The sequence below is a fragment of the Lampetra planeri genome, chromosome 43, assembly GCF_965212315.1.
Source record: "Lampetra planeri chromosome 43, kcLamPlan1.2.h2, whole genome shotgun sequence".
Lineage (NCBI taxonomy): Eukaryota > Metazoa > Chordata > Hyperoartia > Petromyzontiformes > Petromyzontidae > Lampetra > Lampetra planeri.
Window position 1 is genome coordinate 5,990,084 of NC_136149.1, and position 19,836 is coordinate 6,009,919.

The window sequence follows — 19,836 nt, forward strand, 5'->3', positions numbered from 1 at the left end:
CAGGCGTCAGGGTCGGGATCGAACCCACGGCCTCCTGTATACCAGGCGATGTAGTTAACATCTCCTAGCCACCGTGATGATGATGATGATGAGAGAGACACGCAAACTTCAAATACACAGCAGGCGTCAAGGTCGGGATCGAACCCACGGCCTCCTGTATACCAGGCGAGGTAGTTAACATCTCCTAGCCACCATGATGCTGATGAGAGAGACACTCAAACTTCAAATATACAGCAGGCGTCAGGGTCGGGATCGAACCCACGACCTCCTGTATACCAGGCGAGGTAGTTAACATCTCCTAGCCACCGTGATGATGAGAGAGACACTAAAACTTCAAATACACAATAGGCGTCAGGGTCGGGATCGAACCCACGGCCTCCTGTATACCAGGTGAGGTAGTTAACATCTCCTAGCCACCGTGATGATGATGAGAGAGACACTCAAACTTCAAATACACAGCAGGCGTCAGGGTCGGGATCGAACCCACGGCCTCCTGTATACCAGGTGAGGTAGTTAACATCTCCTAGCCACTGTGGCGCCCTACGAGTCGTGATGGTGCGAGATTTAAGCTCAGACTTGTGGTCAACCCACCCCACGGCAACAACAAACGTCACGAACTTCCACGGTTCAGGATCGTGGATCAATTTAAGAATCCTATTTTTTTTATGTGGCCGCTAATGTTGAGGCCAATCGAGGCTACAGGGGGGGGGGGGTCACGCAAATCCCATTACGTACGTCTGAGCCGGTATTTCAACAGACTTTTAAACTGTCATTCCAAAGGAGTGACGACTGATGTGCGACCAACGTGGTGCACTCGTGACTCGTGATGGACTGCACTTTTAGGAGTGCGCGACAACAAATGTTCAGCCATCCTTGTGCGACTACTTGTACGCACGCAATGCCGACGACGCTTCTTGCATCGTGAGCTTTACACGGATGGATCCATGCATCGTTGCACCTCTGCCAACTGGCGCGTTTACCATACCCACTTTGTAAATTATTTACACATTCCATGCCCCCCTATCCCTTGCTAGATCTGGAACTTCCTTTTATGGTTTCTTTTAAGCAGTTTTCTTGTCATCCAATTGTACCTGGGAGTCGCATCATTAGAGGAGAGTAGTAGCCTAATGATGTTTGTTCGCTCGATAGGGCCTTGGGAATTTGAACATTGCAGCATGCCTGTAATTGTAGGTATTGACATCGTAAACTGAGACCTTACTGCAAGCTTTCCAAACAACCGAAGGTGATGACAGTGGTTAGAGATTGGCCACATTGCACCCTTATCAGTAAGAAGGCAGCGGAGACTGGGGTGAGAAGTGAAACTGACAAGGCCCCTGGGCTCTGAGTGGCGGCCAGGAGATGGTGGTGTGTGGGCTTGCGAGCACGTTTGTGTGCCGAACTTTGAGCGTCTTCCCTTCGTACGTATGTGGATGTCCTTGCGGACCATCGTGCGCGCTACACTATCAGCTGCATTCGGTCAGATCGCAATTGAAAAAGAGCTTCTTCGCTGAATGTCCTCACCAATTAATTTGAAAAATTAATTCATTTGAAAAATGAATTGGTCAAACAAACCCAAGTAGGGAGCCTCTTGAAACAAAGAGTCTTGATACTCCAGACTTTTCTTGAATAAATAAATATCATTATTATTATTCTAACGTGTACGTTGTCGATAGAGAGGTGTTTGTGACCGTAGATGTCAGCCTGCGGCGGTACGAGGCATCGCAGCAGAAAGTGTTGAGGGGGGCAGGCGTTGGAGATGGGATGTAATGACGTCCGTGTTATTGTATCAGTCGTGGAGATGGGGCTGCTGCTGAGCAGCTATGAGAGGCACGTCCCGTGTCACTCCAGCCTTCTTAATGCAGGTGCCACGTGGAGACTGGACAATTCTTGGAATTTAATGGCCGCGATTCCACAAGCAACTTGGCATATTTGGGTGGGGGTGGAAAACGCGTGGGAGGAGGAAAGTGTTGCGATTGTAACCATGAGGCGTGTAAACATTTCCCTCCTTCCCCGTTCATTCTTGCAATTCATTGTGACTCTGTGGGGTGGTTGTTGTTGTTTCATTCTAGAGTGTGTATTTTTGTCTTGTTTATAGCGCTTTCTTCGTCCGCATTGTCTCTCTGTGTCCCATGCTGTGTCTGCTTTGCGACAGGCCTCCCCTTTCGTTCCATTAGCAAGGTCAACGTGGCCCCAGGTCAACACGCCCCTCAGCCACACGGCACCTTTAGAAATGTTACCCGTACGTATCATCTGCGACGTTTCAGGCAATGACCCTTTTTCATAATACGGGTTGGAGACTGCACTTGTTTGCACCATGGGTTCTGAAGAAAATATTTTTTTTCTTTTTAAATTAACGATTTGTAAATGGGCATATGATTAGTTACACTAACAGTGGCATTTTGAGTATCGGTGACTTTAACACGGTTAGAGCACCAAATACACAATCAAAATTAAATAACTATAAATATATATGCAATGTTCCGTGAGTGAACGTCGGCCCACGTAGCCACAGAGCCACGTGACAGCCTCCTCCTTCAACACGTGCAGGGCAACATCAACTGGCCCCGCACGCCCTGACGTATGAATATGTTGAACTTCTTTCGCACCGTACGTGGACAACCGCACTAATCGGAGGTGCCGTGGAACTACAAACAAACGAAACACGAAAAGAGCAGTTCTAAAGAAATGACAGCCAGAGACGATGTGTGCCCCGTGATCTAAATAAATAAATTTAATGTTGTGGATTCACTCTTCAACACACCGGTGGGCTAAAGTAGTGAACTATTTGTCTTTTGTCAACGTGACACATTTTTTTTACTGATTGGTCGTGTCGGGTGGTGGAGGGTTCCGACACATTTATAAATAACGCGATCTAACCCAAAAAACGTTTATTATTAATAATATTGGTCGCGAAAGCCTGCGTGTTAAACTAAATAAACGCCATTAAACTAAGTCGATGACTGTATATTGCAAGTAAAACAATGCAATTTTGCTGGCACAATGCATTGTGGGAATGTCTGTTGTTCTAGGACACACAAGGCACTGCGTTCCTGGGCCCAAGCACCAATTCCACCCATTCGCTTATAAAAGTACCATTTGCGTCAAATGTACACGAGTAAACGATTGCATCTCACACTCGGTTACTGGATGCGATGTGGATGTAATCATTTATTTTAGCTCATAAAATCTTAACAATCGCTTCCAGACTTGGTAATCACAGTGACAAAGAGGAGGTTGCAATGGTAACTTCTCCTCCTCCAATGTGTGCGCCGATAACGAACCTGGTAAGCAGACGATACACCAACTCTGTCCCGTATTCGTATAGTCTGCTGATGTGTTTCGGCACGGGTACTCTCCACAGCAACGCGCATTGAGTGTGCGTTATGCGTGCGGGTGGATTGATGAGTCTTCTGTTTTTGCTTCGATAATACTGTGGCCTTAAGAGGACGTAGATCATAGGTGGCATTGGGAGCAACAGATATTGCCTGAAACGTAGCCTACCTTATAGATATATTTAGTTTCTCTTTAAGGCCACACGTACACACACACGCGGTGTTATTGGGGAGTTCTTGTGCCTGTGTGCTGGGATCAACCGGGCAGGCAGCCGGCACTCAAATATTTCTGGTGCCAAATCCCTTGATATGGGGGAGGGGGCATCTCCATTGACACACCAAGCGCGCATAGCAAACACGCACCGGCACATGTACACATGTTATAATGAATATAAATACAAAGATCCCCCGTGTAGCCTTCACATACTGTTAGCGAGCGCCTATGAAAGCTGGCAAGGCACACGAGGCGATGGGTGGCCAGCACCGCACCCGACCACCTTTGTCTTCCCAGTAGCGATGTTTACACATCACACCAGGTACTCATTTAAAGCTGAGTCGACCTAGGGGAGGCCCAGGACCGGTTCAGATAATTGTCACTGGTTTTGGGCGTGAGTGGAAATTGAACTTGGGTCACTGGGTTCGCAGCGCAGCGCCATAACCGCTACACCACTGCTCCCCACATGTCATAACACACACGTGTTAAATCTATCACTCTCACCGAGTACATTCATACAATGAATGTCAACACGCAGCCTTCTTACGCCACTGCTGAACCAGGCGTCTTGGGAGACGTGGGAGTGCCCACACTTTACCCCACCACATATATGGTTAAGCACATGTGGCATTGAAAGGAAAATACTATCTTTAATCGGCAACATCGCAGGCAGTGGCCCTCCTACACAGCACATTAAGGTCCATTGCCATGAAGTATTGCCCATTATATATTTACGTTGTCGAAAATATGTAGGCGACGTTTTATGAAATGCAACATGATAATTGGTTCTTCACCCTTCTATCTGGCAACAAAACTGACACCTTTTTACAAGGAGTCATGTTTGCATAGACCGCAATACCTGCAGTCATAATACAAACAAAAGAACATAACTCTGATAATGTGCACTGTCCTTAAAGTTGATTGATCCACACCCGAGACAGCTTTCCTTAGAGCCTAGTCTCATATGGGTTGGACCAGATGACGCCAAAAGGCGCACCCAACCCATGTGAGACTAGGCTCTAAGGAAAGCTGTCTCGGGTGTGGATCAATCAACTTTAAGGACAGTGCACATTATCAGAGTTATGTTCTTTTGTTTGTATTATGACTGCAGGTATTGCGGTCTATGCAAACATGACTCCTTGTAAAAAGGTGTCAGTTTTGTTGCCAGATAGAAGGGTGAAGAACCAATTATCATATTTTTTACTGGCAAATGAGGTTCCCATAGTGAAATGCAACATGTTATAATAATGCTCCTTTGAACGCCACACGGTGTTTATGCCGAATGCGTTGCGTTGCCTTTGTTCGTTTGTCCACTACTGCCAACAAACACTGCAGGAGCAGCAGCAGCAGCAGCAGCACCCAAGTTATTTGTTTTCACTTTTGGGTGAGCGATGGGGAATCGAACCCCCCAGAACGTTTCGTGGCGATGCCCTCCCACACGATGGGTGCCAGGCGGCCTGCTCCAACACGATCCCCTCTCATCCATTGCCCATTCTCTTCCCTGCCTCCACTTCTTTCCTCCCCTGCCCCTACCCTTCCCTAACCCCTATGCACTCCTTTATCATGAACACCACCCTTCCTTATCCCCTACGGCCCCTCTACCGTGACCACCTCCCCTCCCCTTATCCCCTTCGCACTCATATTCTTGGTTCTTTCGGTAAAGTCGTGTAGAAGGGAAATAATAAAATAATAAAACATAATAAAATACAATTCTCACGACGTTTCGGCCACAACACAACAGCCGTCCTCTATTGTAGTCACCGATTCCCTTGCACGCCCCCGCAATGTTAATGTGTTTTTTAATGTTTAGTGCCTTGATGAGAGGCGCTCTATGAATACGAAATAAAAAAACTTATCTGTGTAATCTCAGCACCACCCGTTTCCAACACAAACCGACCCAGCTGGTCGGGTGGCCACGGTGGTGGGGAACTTGGAGCATCAAACTTTTAACTTCCTCAACCGCGGAGATAAAAACGAGCATCACTTTGATGGGAAGTCAGCTGCGGGGTGTAAGATCCACGGGCTTAGGGGCCGTCCATAAATGACGTCACACACCTAGAGGAGGGGGGGTGATCAGACATTTGTGACGATGTGTGACGAGGGGGGGGGGTTGAGAAATGTCACATCAATATAGACAACACGTTCTACTTAATTAAATAGACTTGTTAATAAATGTTTTCTCCTACAACATCAAAGCGCAGCGCCACATTAAATACGCACTACAATGACAAAAGTTTAAAGCGATTTGAAGCATATTTTATTTTTTTTGGGCGGGGGGGGGGGGGCAGAGCTTTGTGACGTCATATTTGAGGGGGGGGGATCTGACTTTTTGTGACGCCGTGTGAAGATGGGGGGGGCTCAAAGATCGTCCAAAATCGCGTGACGTCATTTATGGACGGCCCCTTACCTCGTGCTGGAGGAAAGGTGGATTGTGACACTCGGCTCGGGGCTGGGCACTGGACGCTGAGCGTTTGCCCTCCGTTCACTTGAGCGGAACGCTATGTTGATGGGGTTTTTTTGTTCCACAACTTGAAACAAGTCGGGCTAGTATCGGAATTCAAGTGCGTGTCTGTGTGTGTGTGTGTGCCCCGGATTGACGAATTAAGCAAAGTTCCACCTGATACGGTCGAGTGATTCATTCGTGGGGGGCCCCACAGGGTTGATCTGGGCCGAAAACGACGTCGCAGAGAAAGCGTGGACGCACTGACCCAGAGGTAGCCACGGTCGGGGGCAGGTGTGTGAGCGCTCCCGACACGGCGACCCGAGTTCGAATCCCGCTCACGGCCACCAACACCGGTGACGATCATTTGAAGCGGTCTTGGGCCTTTCCTAGGTCGACTCGGCCTCAAATGAGTACCTGGTGCGGTGTGTAAACATTGGCACCGGGGAGACAAAGGCGACCGGGCGTGGTGCTGGCCACCCACCCCCTCGTGTGCCGTGCCGATCTTCATAGGTGCTCGCTAACAGCACTTGCCCCGACAGTCTTGTTACAGGCTATATGGGGGATCTTTGTCTTTGCTATCTTTGGTAGGGAGGGGGGGTGTCGAAGGCAGGTGGGTGACGGAATCTGTGCCTTGTTTATGAACACGTTCCAACAACGGGATCGCACGGCTCGAATTCCTCTCCGCTGACGTCTCAAAAGGTGGTGGGTTCTCTCTCTCTCTGTGTGTGTGTGCGTGCCGGAGCGCAGATATCACGTGACTGTGTCGTGTGACTGTGGTGGGTGACTGTGTTGTGTGACTGTGGTTGGGTGTCGTGTGACTGTGGTTGGGTGACTGTGGTTGAGCGACCTGTGACTGTGGCTGGGTGACTGGTTGAGTGACCTGTGACTGTGGCTGGGTGACTGTGGTTTGGTGACTGTGTTTGGGTGTCGTGTGACTGTGGTTGGGTGACTGTGTTTGGGTGTCGTGTGACTGTGGTTGGGCGTCTGTAGTTGGGTGGCTTAGTTGGGTGACTCGGTTGGGTGACTCTCATGAGCCCCGTGAGTCTGGGGTCGGAGTGCGGAGGTGGCTCCACTAAGATCCCGGATTTGAACCCATTCCAGGGCTCTGACCCTTAAAGTAAACGAATATTCTCATGTCCAAGGTGGGGTTGATATTCTCAGCGCAATTACCAATGACCACAATTATTTCGTTAATTTGTGTTTCACTTCATTCACCGATCGTGAACGTGATTGATGGGGCTGTGTGCGGGAGGAGGAGGAGGGTCGTTCCTCAAGGTGTCGCTTGCTGCCTATTTTTTGCCTTTTCTGGGCGGTGTTGATGGATGCCTTGAGTTTGATTGGAAATAATAATTACAGTGGTTTGTGACGTGCACAGTATATCACAGACGTCACCATGACCGTGGCTCTCAGGCGCGGTGTAAAGCTGAGTGTCGCTCGAAAGCCAGGAGATAGAGAGGGGGGCCTTGAAGAGAGAGGAGGTCTTGAAGAGAGAGGAGGGGGGCCTTGAAGAGAGAGGGGGGCTTTAGGTGTGTCTGAAAAGTGAGTGTAGAGCAAATGTTGCTGCTGCGATTGTGCAGCTTGACGATGATGGTCACGTTCCTAGCGAAGAAGAGAGATTCGCGCAGCGCCGCTGTCAACGCTGCGTCCCCAAATCCTTGGTTTGAGTCGGCAGTGACCTCGTTCTGAAGGTGAGAGATTGAAAATGAATGCCGTGTTCTTCAGATTACCACACGCACTTTTCCCTCCCTCTGTGTTTCAAAGCGAGAGTTTGGCTGTGCGTAACATATTCCCGCACGTTCATGCGAGAGCGCGTCCAGATTTATGGGGGGCGGTGGTGCCGCGGTTAGCCCACTGCGCTACGAACCCGGGCCGCCACCGCTTGGAAAAGAGTCAAAGAACGCGGGTTGGTTGCATGAAACAACTTCAATGTAAAATTCCACTCGCCTCCTGTATAAATAAATGTCACTCAAAGGAGACTGTCACTTATTAAGGTGTTTTATGCAACTGGCCACACAGCCTTTCCCTGTCTGGCTCTGCTGCTACGACAGAAAACGCCTCAATTTGTCAGTGGCAGTTATCGGTGGCTGCAAAATCACTTTCCGTGCGATCCAGGGACAAACATTTACAAGAAATTCAAGACGAGGTGAAATGTATACCAGCCACAGCAATCGTGGGAAACGCACCGACTTTCACTGCAGTCCTCTACAACGCGCACAGGTGCACCGGTGATCCGATGAAGCTGATAGTTCTTGATGGAACATCCCAGTACGAGGGTCCAGCCTGGCTATATGACATCTCTGTGCATTGGCCTACTCTTCCAATGTTGTAATATCACACGAGGCTGACACGTCTTGCCTGTAGTGGAACACTCGCAACTGCGAGCTCGCCTAGCTGTGACATCCTCTTTGTTTTTTTTGGTAAAGTCACGTAGGTTAAACAATAAAATAAAATAAATGAAAACAACTCAATTAAATCACGACGTTTCGGAGGCAACACAAGCCTCCCTCCCTTAGTTGTTTTCATTTATTTTATTTTATTAATTGTTTTACCTACGTGACTTCACCGAAAAAACCAACGAGCATGAATCCTTGCAGTCACGAAGGCTTCAAATCTAGCCTGGCTGTGACATCTCTGTGTATTGGGACTGAATTGTCCATTGCCTCTGCGGTAGCTGAAGCGTGTTGGGTAAAATCCCCGACTGAAATGCCTCGGTGGCGGGCAAGGAATCAAAGTATGCCGCCTCTATGCAAATAGAACCAGTGGGCAAGCGTGCCCTCACGAGAAGGGCCGGGCGACTGACCCAGCAGGTTTTGAGAAAGGCAACGATGACGAGTGGATAACGCCGCTCGCTGCAATACGGTATCGTACGTTCAACACAATGTCGAGCGACGAAATGAAACTTTATTAAAAATGTGCCCTCATCAGAGTGGTAACTGGGAACGCTGCTGCTGTCGCTGCCTTTAACAGATTAGCTGCCCGTGATGGAGCCTGCGCTCAAGCGAGACCCGCAGCAGCCGCTCGCAGGCAGAGCCGTGCCGTAGCAAGCCCCGGCACCGCGACAACAACAACGACAGCTCGCGTCCGCCCGGACGCGGACATGTAGCGCCGAGAGACGCGCGGCAGTTCAAGCGAACGACGGGTAACTTGCGGCAGCCTCGCAATGCGGTGGCAGCGCGTTGACGGGGCAGCGGACGGTGCGCCCGGCTCGTGCCTCGAACCACCTCGCCGTCGCCACCGCCACCACGCGCGCCCGTCAGCCAACCTCCCGCCCCTTCCCGCGTGGAATTTTGCGCTCGTTCCGACGCGGCGTGCCGCCGATTAGGAGTCGGCAGGCCCCGCGCGCGAACCATGGACTCGTCGCCGCCGCCGTCGCCCGGCCTCAACGTCACCGAGTGCACCGCGGACGCGCACTTCAAGAACACGTTCTACGCCGTCGCCTATGGCCTGGTGTTCGTGGTGGGGCTCTGCGTGAACGGCGTCTCCTGCTGGGTGTTCTGCCGCCACATCAAGTGCCACTCGGAGACCACCATCTACATGTCCAACCTCGTGGTGTCGGACCTGCTTTTCGTGGGCTCGCTGCCGCTGCGCGTGCTGTACTACGCGCGCGGCGGCCTGTGGCCGTTCGGCGAGCTCGCGTGCAAGCTGAGCAAGGCGGTCTTCCTCGTCAACATGTACGGCAGCGTCCTCTTCCTCACGTGCATCTGCGCCGACCGCTTCCTCGCCATCGTGCACCCGCTGCGCTCGCGCCCGCTGCGCACGCCGCGCATCGCCCGCCTCGTCAGCGCCGCCGTGTGGCTCTTCGTGGCGCTGTGCGGGGCGCCGGTGTTCGCCCTGCGCGCGGCCAACGTGCCGCCGCCGCCGTCGGACGACGACGCCGCCGACGACGCCGCCGCCGCCGCCGCCACCACGTGCTTCGAGAACTTCTCGCAGGAGGACTGGTCGAGGATCGGAGCGGTGGTCGTGTTCGTGGAGCTCGTCGGGTTCGTGATCCCGCTCTGCGTCATGGTGTACTGCTCCTGCCAGATCCTGCTGGTGGGCAAACGGCGCGGCGGTGACGGCGCGGCGGTGACGGCGCGGCGTCTCTTGGCGGCGGTGTTTCGGCGAGAGAGCTTTCGTCAGTCGTGTCTTAAGTGAACGAACAAAATTTGAGCCAAATGTGTGACGCGTTTAGGGAGGTTGAAGAATATCCCCTTCGAATCTAGATCAAATCTAGATTGAATATCCCCTCCCTTATTGTTTACGGTGAACTTCCTCTGTTCTTCTTAGTCGTGTCTCCTGTCCAACCTTTACAGTCTTTTCACAATATTCTGCTTCTGGTGTTGGCATTGCCAAATCTTGAGGAGTGCTTTGTGGTGCTGCAGGGCATCTCAAGAGATGATCCGTGGTTTTCTTCTCCTGACAAGCACATCGGTCGGTTGTAGCAGAAGTCCACCCCCCCCCCGACCATGATTCGACGAGAGCGTTTGCATCGGCCTAAACCCACTCTCAGTCTGTGTCGGCTCCACCACGTGAGCCATTTGGAATGTAATCCCGGCTCAAGCTCCTCACCGCGGGCGATTCCTCGCCCGGCTCCATTCGGCAGCTTGGCCGCTCGATTATTTTTGTGGCAGATTCTGGTCATGTGGTCAGAGTGGTCACAGTGGAGCACAATCAGCTGTCAGCCCGATGAGAGACGGCGGTGGTGCTGGCCGATGGCCATGTCGCGGATGGCAGACGTCCCGCTGGTGATGGCCCCCTACTCCTCCGCTCTACGTTGTCATGCTCGTCGCATGCAGAGTTTGGCGGTAGCCCTCTCCCGGTGCGTGCTGCGTATTGGCTGCCCTTGCGGTGTCGAGTTGAAGCGGATAGACGCCCACGTTGAGGTCTTTTACCTGCTTGGGGCCGCGGCGTTCTGCGAGGCTCTCAACTGTGAAACAACAAGCGGCCATCTTCTTGGTTCTCTCGGTAAAGTCACGTAGAATGGAAATAATAAAATAATAAAACATAATTCTCACGACGTTTCAGGTGGAGAACAGGTCTGTCGACTCTGTCTTCTCGACAGACCTGTTGTCCACCTGAGGACGGCTACTTGCGTTGTGGCCGGAACGTCGTGAGAATTATTTTATTATGTTTTACTTTTATTATTTTATTATTTCCATTCTACGTGACTTTACCGAAAGAACCAAGACGCTGAATCCCTGCAGTCACGAAAGCTTTTAATCGAAATTTAACAAGCGGTCACTGCCTGAAGATGTCCCTTCCTTGAAGATAGTCATGCGGTCATTTGCGTGTTCTTTGGCTGCCATCGTCATTGCCTGTTCAAACGTGGGATTATTTTCTCGGCAAATTTCTGTGCAAACAAGGTTCGGAGGCAAATGCGTCTTCGAGGATTCATAATTAGTTTATGTTGTGGTTAGATCGACATGTAGCTACACTGCCCATTGATTAACTGTCACCCTCCACTACCCGACAATCGAACCGATCGATTAAAAGTTGTCACGTTGTGTGAAAATACTCCGATTGATTAGTTTTTTTCAGAAAAAAAACACAAGGAAAGTTGAAAATGCGAGCAAACATTTTGGACAATTTTTCTCTGCGACGTTTCACTACAGATCGCACCCAGCCTCATCAGCTGTGAACAGCAGCCATCTATTTTAATTTACCAGTTTAGGACTGGCTGAACTATATCGTTTTTTGGCCATAAATGATAGCTCAACGAAGTGGCTTATCACGTGGAAATGTATAGCAACCCCCTACTCTAAACGGATGTTTCTAAATGTGTAGAAAAAAAACGGATGACCCAGAGAAAAATCCACGTTGCCACGGGGGGAGAGAGACGCAAACTCAAAATATGCAGGTGTCGGGGTCTGGATCGAACCCACGACCTCCTGTATACCAGGCGAGGGAGTTAACATCTCCTAGCCACCGTGATGATGATGAGAGAGAGACACGCAAACTCCAAATATACAGGCGTCGGGGTCGGGATCGAACCCACGACCTCCTGTATATCAGGCGAGGGAGTTAACATCTCCTAACCACCGTGGCACCCCTCAGCGGTCCTCGCGTGCAAACGCTTCCTGATCCGGGTCCTGAATTCGCCAAATCAATCGGCGTATTTCCCACGACGTGACATTTCGATTTGATTGGCAACATCGCTGTGTGGTGCAGGGTGGTTATAGTTATATATTTATATTGACGTTGTACGAACACGATCTGACCCAAAAGAAACCAATCATAAATCATAATATTGATCGTGAAAGCCTACGCATAAGATTATATTTCTCTTCTTGGTTCTTTCGGTAAAGTCACGTAGAAGGGAAATAATAAAATAATAAAACATAATAAAATACAAAAAGATTATATTTATCGCAACAAAAATTGCTCGCAAAATTATCACGGTTAAGCTTTCAATTCACCCAGTGCTGTTTTATTTTCAATCAGCAGCTTTGTAACTGTGTCCACACTCCATGGAAGGGGAATCGTGTCAAGGATAGAATGCATGTAAAATTTGAATTGAATGTAAACGGGACGAGAGAAGAGAGAGATTTGTAAATAAGGGTCGCCCTCATTACACACAAAGTGCTTGCCACAAAGTGAACCACACTACCTTGCTCGTCAAGGAGCATAAACCATCACGCAAACTCCGGTCATCCTCGCAATAGCTTTTGCCCAGTAATCTAACAAAAACGGTCACTGCATCTCACTCTCTCAGATGCGCTTCTGCGGCCGTCTGGAACGCTCTTCCCGCGTTAGGAAGCCACTGGAGCTATGCACTTTTAAATCTAGATTGAAAACTAATTTCTTTCTAACTGCTTTTTGTGTTTAGGGGCCGTCCATAAATGACGTCACGCACCTGGGAGGGGGGGGGGGTCAGACATTTGTGACGATGTGTGACAAGGGGGGGGGGGGGGGTTGAGAAATGTGACGTCACATCAAATGCGCAACTTTCAATAAATATACATAACACGTTCTACTTAATTAAATAGACTTTTTAATAAATGTTTTCTCCTACAACATCAGAGTGCAGCGCCACATTAAATATGCACTACAATGACAACAGTTTAAAGCGATTTGAAGCATGTTTAGTTTGGAGGGGGGGGGGGCAGAGCTTTGTGACGTCATATTTGAGGGGGGGTCTGACTGTTTGTGACGCCGTGTGACGAAGGGGGGGGGGGGGGAGTCAAAAATCGTCCAAAATAGCGTGACGTCATTTATGGACGGCCCCTTAGTTTGTTGTCCTTCCCCCGCACATCCGATTACCACGGTTGGCAACGTAGAGTACGAAAGAAGTTCAACATACGCACATACAAAGGATCGGGAGAGATGAGGATGGGGAGGAGGTAGAGGCTGCATCCAGGGCCTTAGACATCATCTGTTTTCAGAGGTGGGCTGTGTGCGGGGGGGGGGGGGGAAGGATTTGGGGTGGGAGTGAAGGGTACAGGGTCGAATCCGTGGTGGATGTTGAAGACGGCGGTCGTGATGTTGAAGTTGGTCCGGGTTTGGATTGCGGGGAGTGAATGCGATTTTTCTAACTCCCAAAGTATGTGTGACGGAGACTTTGTACAGCTGGTGAATGCGAGGAAGTGTCTAAACAAGGAAGTCATTCATAAAGAATGTGGCAATGCAGCAATCAAAATAATCTATCATAAAAAAAAACAATTTCAACTTTGACAACTTGTACAAGAGAGAAAAATTGCCATGAAAGAAACAAACATTGCGGCCTCCATGGCAACAGACTCGGACCCTCGGATTCCCTCCACTCCACCCCCTTGCCTGCCCCTTCTTTCCACTGCCGTCTCTTTAGATCCTACACCGTGACCTACACTGCTCACTCCGTGGCAAACGTCGGCCAATTCCAGACATTTCCTCCGCGTGGGAATGACTTTAGAGGCCTGGAATCATTGCCACGAGTCTCGTGAACCCAACCCAACCTGGCATTCCATGAAAATCCGGTCTAAGAAAAAAAAAGAGTTTTAAACACAACAAAAGTGGCTCTGTGTTTCCAGTTGGCTGTTTTGCACCACTTTGTATCGTGGCTATTTTGCAGAGTCAACAGAGCTGCTTTGGAAGTCGCTGCGTTTCCCAGTGACAAAATATGCAGTCTCACTCGCAGTCAAGCTGCGCCGCTGTTCTGCACACGCCTTGGCAGAGCCCGTTTGTCGACAAGGAGCATACACCATCACCACACGAACCCCGGTCATCCTCGCAGCTTTTGGCTGGCCATCGACCAAAGACGGTCCTCGCATCGCGGCGCTTTCAGATGTTCTTCGGCGGCCGTCTGGAACGCTCTCCCTTCCGATATTAGGAAACCACTGGGGCTACGCACTTTTAAATCATCATGTAGATTGACTACTAATTTATTTTCTTGCTGTGGTTGTCGCACCCGATGATGATTGCTTGTGTTGGCTGGCCATCAACCAAAGACGGTCCCCGCATCGCTTTCAGATGGTCTTCCGCGGCCGTCTGGAACGCGCTCTCCCTTCCGATAGGAAGCCACTGGGGCTACGCACTTTTAAATCATCATGTAGATTGACTACTAATTTATTTTCTTGCTGTGGTTGTCACAGCCGATGATGATTGCTTGTGTTGCAATCGAAACGTCGTGATTCAATAAATGTTATTTTCTACCTACGTGACTTTACCGAAAGAACCAAAGAATATGGATCCCTGCAGTCACGAAAATTTAAAATCTAGATTCTTGAGAAGTGTTTTTTGTGTTTAGTTTGTTGTCCTTCCCCCTGCACCTCCGATTAGCACGGCTGGTGACGTAGAGTACGAAAGAAGTTCAACATACATACATTGTCGACGAGCAAATGGATGTAATTTTTTAAGGAGCAAGTATACTTTCAGCCAAGTGACAGCACAATGAGGTCAAATTATCTATGTTCTGTGACATATCTGGACAGTCGGAATGGTCAGGACCATTGTAATGATTTTTGTTATCACCGGTAAATGTAACCGTTTGGGATCGTCTGCGATCGTTAATGCTGCCAAAGACATTAACGTCTATTTTTACATCATTCAATACTTCAACGTTGTACCCACCAAAAAATGGCCATGCGTTGTAATAACATGTGTGGACACTGCCACCCAAACCGTTAACACCCACCCACCACAGACTTGACCGGGCTTAGCCAAAACTGTCATTTCCAAAATGTTGGCTCCAATGCTTCCATTCTTAACACAAAGTGCCATACTTTAACTGGATTACACAAGAATGTAAGATTAATCACGGACATTTATACTGCCCAGACCCCATCTGTTCATTCCAGTTTGCCCACTCATTCCGGTATTTTGATGGCTTTCTGCAAACGTCTAAATCGTTGGTCACGTGTATTTTTGTGCGTCTCAATAGGCTCCACAACTACAATGCACGACCACTCGAGTTTGGTATCGTACAGAAAGCTGCTAATAACAACAGGAAATTCCTCCCAGCAACAAAAATCTGATTGCTACCGCTAGCCGCTATGTTGTTTTAAAGAAATAACCATTTGCGTTGTTTATTGAGGCACATTCAGAAGAGGAAAAAAAACCCCAACAACTCGGCACTGGAAGAAGACTGTGATCACACAGAATTCACCGCCTTGGTCGGATGGTCGTGCACGATTCGTCTAGAGAGTTGGACTTTAAAGCAGCGCCCGCAGCTGCTGTATGGCTGTTCAATGGGATTGCTGCATTTAAAGCTGAACCCAAAGAGTGACCAACGTAGAAGTGAGACAAAGTTTGCATGTAGAAGAAGGCAAACTAGTGATGATGCAGGCAGTGCTGAGAAGGAACCCGGCGCTATGTGGACACCCACACGTAGGATGGACAACAACAGGGACATTAAAAGTGTTGTTGTTCTGAGAAATGGAAGGAGCCGGAAAGAGAGGAAGACCTCGCAGCGAACGTCTTGACGGCGACACGAAGAGATTGGTGCCAGAAATATGTGGCCACGACTTGCGGAGATTGACGCTACAAGACCGAGAGGAAAAGTGGAAAAAAATGACGAAGTGTGCAGTGGACACATCAGGGCTACCTGCCCATGGATCGTGATGATGATGATGGGATTATTGTGACAATTATATTTTTCCACATGGCAAATGCGTTAAGGAGCTGTGCTGGTATAAAATGTACATACAATAACGCTTGGCTCAGACCATAGGAGGTCGTGTGTGTCTGCCGATGAACAATTCCTTCCCTGACCTTTCTCTAACCCCGCCCCCCCCCCCCAGACCATTCGGAAGACATCGATGCTGACGCAGAGCTCCCTGAACAAGGACAAGATTCAGAAGATGATCGGCGCCACGCTGGCCATCTTCGTCACGAGCTTCCTGCCGCACCACGTGACGCTCATGCTGTACACGATGGTGCGCACGGAGACGGTGGGCGGCTGTGCGGCGCTGCGCACCCTGCGCACCATCTACCCCGTCACGCTGTCGCTCGCTAGCGCCAACTGCTGCCTCGACCCCATCATTTACTACTTCACCACGGAGACGTTCAGGCAGACGCTGAGCGGCAGACAGACGCTGTTCCGCAAGCTCACGGAGCGCCGCTCCGTGGGCTTCTTCGAGGAGAACGGAGAGGCCGAGACCGGCGTGTGAACGGGCGGGAGGAGCTAGAGGGGCGGCGTTGCATTGCGTTCGTGACGAAAACCCCCGTGAAGTGGTCAAGAAACCGACTCGCGGCTTGCTGGCTCATTGGGACAAGCGCGTGTGGGACAAGCGCGTGTGGGACAAGTGCGAGGGCTGAAAAAAACCCCAGAATGTGAAGGATTTGACTGTTCACAGAGGCCTGAGACACTGGAGCGTGGTGTTGCCCGAGAGATCCGAGACTCTGGTGTGTGTGTGTGTGTGCACGCACCGCAAACCAGGCGACCCAAGTTCGATTCCCGCTCACGGCCAACACAAGTGACGATTATCTGAATGGGTCCTGGGCTTCCCTCTAGGTCGACTCGGCCTCAAATCAGTACCTGGTGTGGTGTGTCAACATCACCATTCAGGAGATGAAGGCGGCCGGGCGTGGTGCTGGCCACCCACCTCCTCTTGTTTCTATGCCGGCCTTCATAGGTGCTCGCTAACAGCACTTGGCCAAAGTCTGTTAAGGCTATATGGGGGATCTTTGTCTTTGGAGTCGAGCACATGGTCGGACCGAGGATGTTGAGTGTGATGGATGGAACCTTATAGGGGGGGTGGGGGTGGGGGGAGGTGGTCAAAAGTCTGGTTGCGTGACGGAATGATGGATTGACCACACAGGCTAAGCTAAAGAATGATGAAATAACCACATGGGCTAAGCGAAAGGCCATTATCCACTCTGGCAATGTCAGGGCAATCATCACAAGCAAAGGCGCTTTGCCGGACTGAAGTGACATTTCTCTAGCCAATCAGAGCAAGCCTTGATGATATTGTGTATGCTGAACAATGGTTGGTCTACAGACTGTAAATGAACCTGTTTATTCGGGATGAGGCAGGCCTGGTAGTTGTCACTGGTCAGATGACAGTCATTCCTTTATGCAGCCCATTATTTCAATACAATACATTACTTATCCGAAGGCTTTCTCTTCCATCCGTCTAGATTCCCACTCTTGCTGGATTTGGAAGCCGCCATTTATTTCAGGCGAAGAAAACGTCACCTGACCTCCGTCTCTGATCTGATTGGACGTTGTTGCCGCCCCGGTCGCCCACTAGGAGGGCAACTTGCATCAGAATTGTTGTTCAGATTTTTGGGCAATGAGATTTTGACACAGTTGGGATATGCTGTGGCAACTATTGCCGGCGACGATTGCCCTGGTGGATGAAGGCCTTGGGGAGTGCAAGCTGTAACAAAGTGTCTCGAGCCCAATGTGAAACCTGGGCCATGGTTGGGATCACGGGGATGAGCCTCAAGTGCCCCTCTGTGGTCAAACAGGGTGCTGACGTGTAATATGCTGTACGGCCTCAGTGCAGTCACCGGTGACTACTACGACTACTACTACTAAAAGAGGAAAAGTCCCATCGTGAAAAGTGGCTTTTGCACTTTAGTGAAGCTTACCGCTCGGTAGATCGGTGCCAAGCAAAGTCGCTGCCTCACAAGCTGCTGGCTCTCAACATTCACAGGCCGCCCGACAAAACTTCCACAACGTGGCAGCACAATCGCAGAGTGGCAGCGGTGCAGTCGGGTTACCGAAGGATGCCTGGAAAAGGCCCAATATCTCTCGAGCGTCACCCCGATGCGGTGCGTGGTCCGCCTGCCCATAGGGAGTCCTGTAATGGGACGTCCTCGGGTTTCAACTGAGACGTAGAATGCAGCAAAGGGATGACGTTCAGAAACTTCGGCGTATTTGATCCGGCGCTTGTGACGTTTGCGCGAATGTTGATGCAGGAGGGCGGAGGGAGAGGGACCAACTGCAGAGAGGTAAATGAGTGTGTGACGAGGGGCGACGCACAGAGCCCCCCCCCCCCCCCCCCCCACTGGGCGAGAGCTGTGCGGTGGGCGGTTGTGGGCTCTGGTGAGGGGAGAAAGGCGTTGGGGAGGGGTGGTGCCAGTGGTGGTGGTGCCGGTGGTGGTGGAGCTGCCGGTAACGGCTGTGACTACGATCGGGATCTCGAACTCGAACGCGAGAACCTCCTGCTGCTGCCTGCCGCCTTTCTCTTGCGAGTATTTTTGAGCCCGAATACAAATACGATTAAATCTGTCTTTGTTTTATGTCATTATTAAAGTGCCTTTCACACGTCAGCACTGCTGACGATATCACCTCATTTTACTTTGGCCAAATAACGCAATGAAATAAAACCGTCATTCAGCGAAACGTTGTGCCTCGTCGTCGTCATTGCCTGCGAAAGTATCTCAAGCGGTTGCATTGTTCGGTGAATTGTTTGGTGACTGCCAGTGGTGCACAGATCATGACAACAAATCTCTGCACGTAGTAATAGGGTTTTACCCTTTTTAACTGGCGACAAAACTGACGCCTTTATGCAAGGGATTATGTTTGCATTAACCCACCAATACTTGCGGTCAAAATGCAAACAAAAAGACAACTCTGATAATGAATGCACTGTCCTTGAAGTTGTTTGGTCCACACCCGAGACAGCTTTTCTTAGAGCCTAGTCTCCATTGGTGTTGGACCAGATGACGCCAAAAGGCGCACAACTAAAAGACAACGCACCATCAGAGTATTGAGAGCTCGGGGTAAGCATTTACATTATGAGACCTCCTTTGCCAGTAGCAAGATATAGTAATAGGTTTTTACCATTTTTAACTGGCAACAAAACTGTAAATGTGATTTCATGTGCGAAACAAAGTGGAAACTTTTATGATTTGCGGAACAAGCTGCGTTTTGCATCACGTAACCCGAACCGCCTGGAGCAGCATCGCGGGACCCGCTGATGATGCTTCGCTGGTCTGGGGATCACACTTAATCGGGCAGTCGAGTGACACGTGATCAAGTGGGCAACCCATGTTGGTGCCTGTAGGCAGCTGTTGCCTAGGATAATCAGGCAACCCAAGCAGCAGACTCGACAAAGTTGAAAGCAGTCCCAGGCTTTGCCTGCCTGTTAGTGTGGGGAGTGGTCGATTGCGCTGATGGACTTAAATGTTATTTTATAAACAGACCCGCGTTTGTTTATGAGTTATGTTGTCGTTGGCCGGTGGTGTCCCATGCGCGTGGCACTAACCCGGTAGCGAGGGTTGGTGCACGACTAATGTTGTGAAACTTCTTTCCTGTGGGCATCGGGGGTGGTGCCATACCCTGGCTTCGGCAGAAGACGACGCAGCCAATGCGGACCCCCCACCCCTTCTGGACCTGATCGGATCGGATCGTGTGTTGCCCCCTCGCACGCGTTGTTTTTCTCCAGGCGCTCCGGTGTCCTTCCTCGTGAAAGAAAACATTCATTGCATGTACGCGTTGAAAC

At 50.2% G+C, this 19,836-nt stretch overlaps 1 protein-coding gene across 1 annotated transcript in view; it reads left to right on the top strand.

Annotated features, from left to right (window-relative positions):
• Window positions 1-18,734, top strand: part of LOC144732632 (lysophosphatidic acid receptor 6-like) — a 38,901-nt gene extending 20,167 nt beyond the window's left edge. The window contains exons 2-3 of the mRNA XM_078614135.1: window positions 8,957-10,021; window positions 16,183-18,734. Coding sequence (XP_078470261.1) covers window positions 9,338-10,021; window positions 16,183-16,551 — 1,053 coding nt within the window. The 5' untranslated portion in view covers window positions 8,957-9,337 and the 3' untranslated portion in view covers window positions 16,552-18,734. The remainder of the gene's footprint in view (window positions 1-8,956; window positions 10,022-16,182) is intronic.
• The last annotated feature ends 1,102 nt before the right edge of the window (window positions 18,735-19,836 follow it).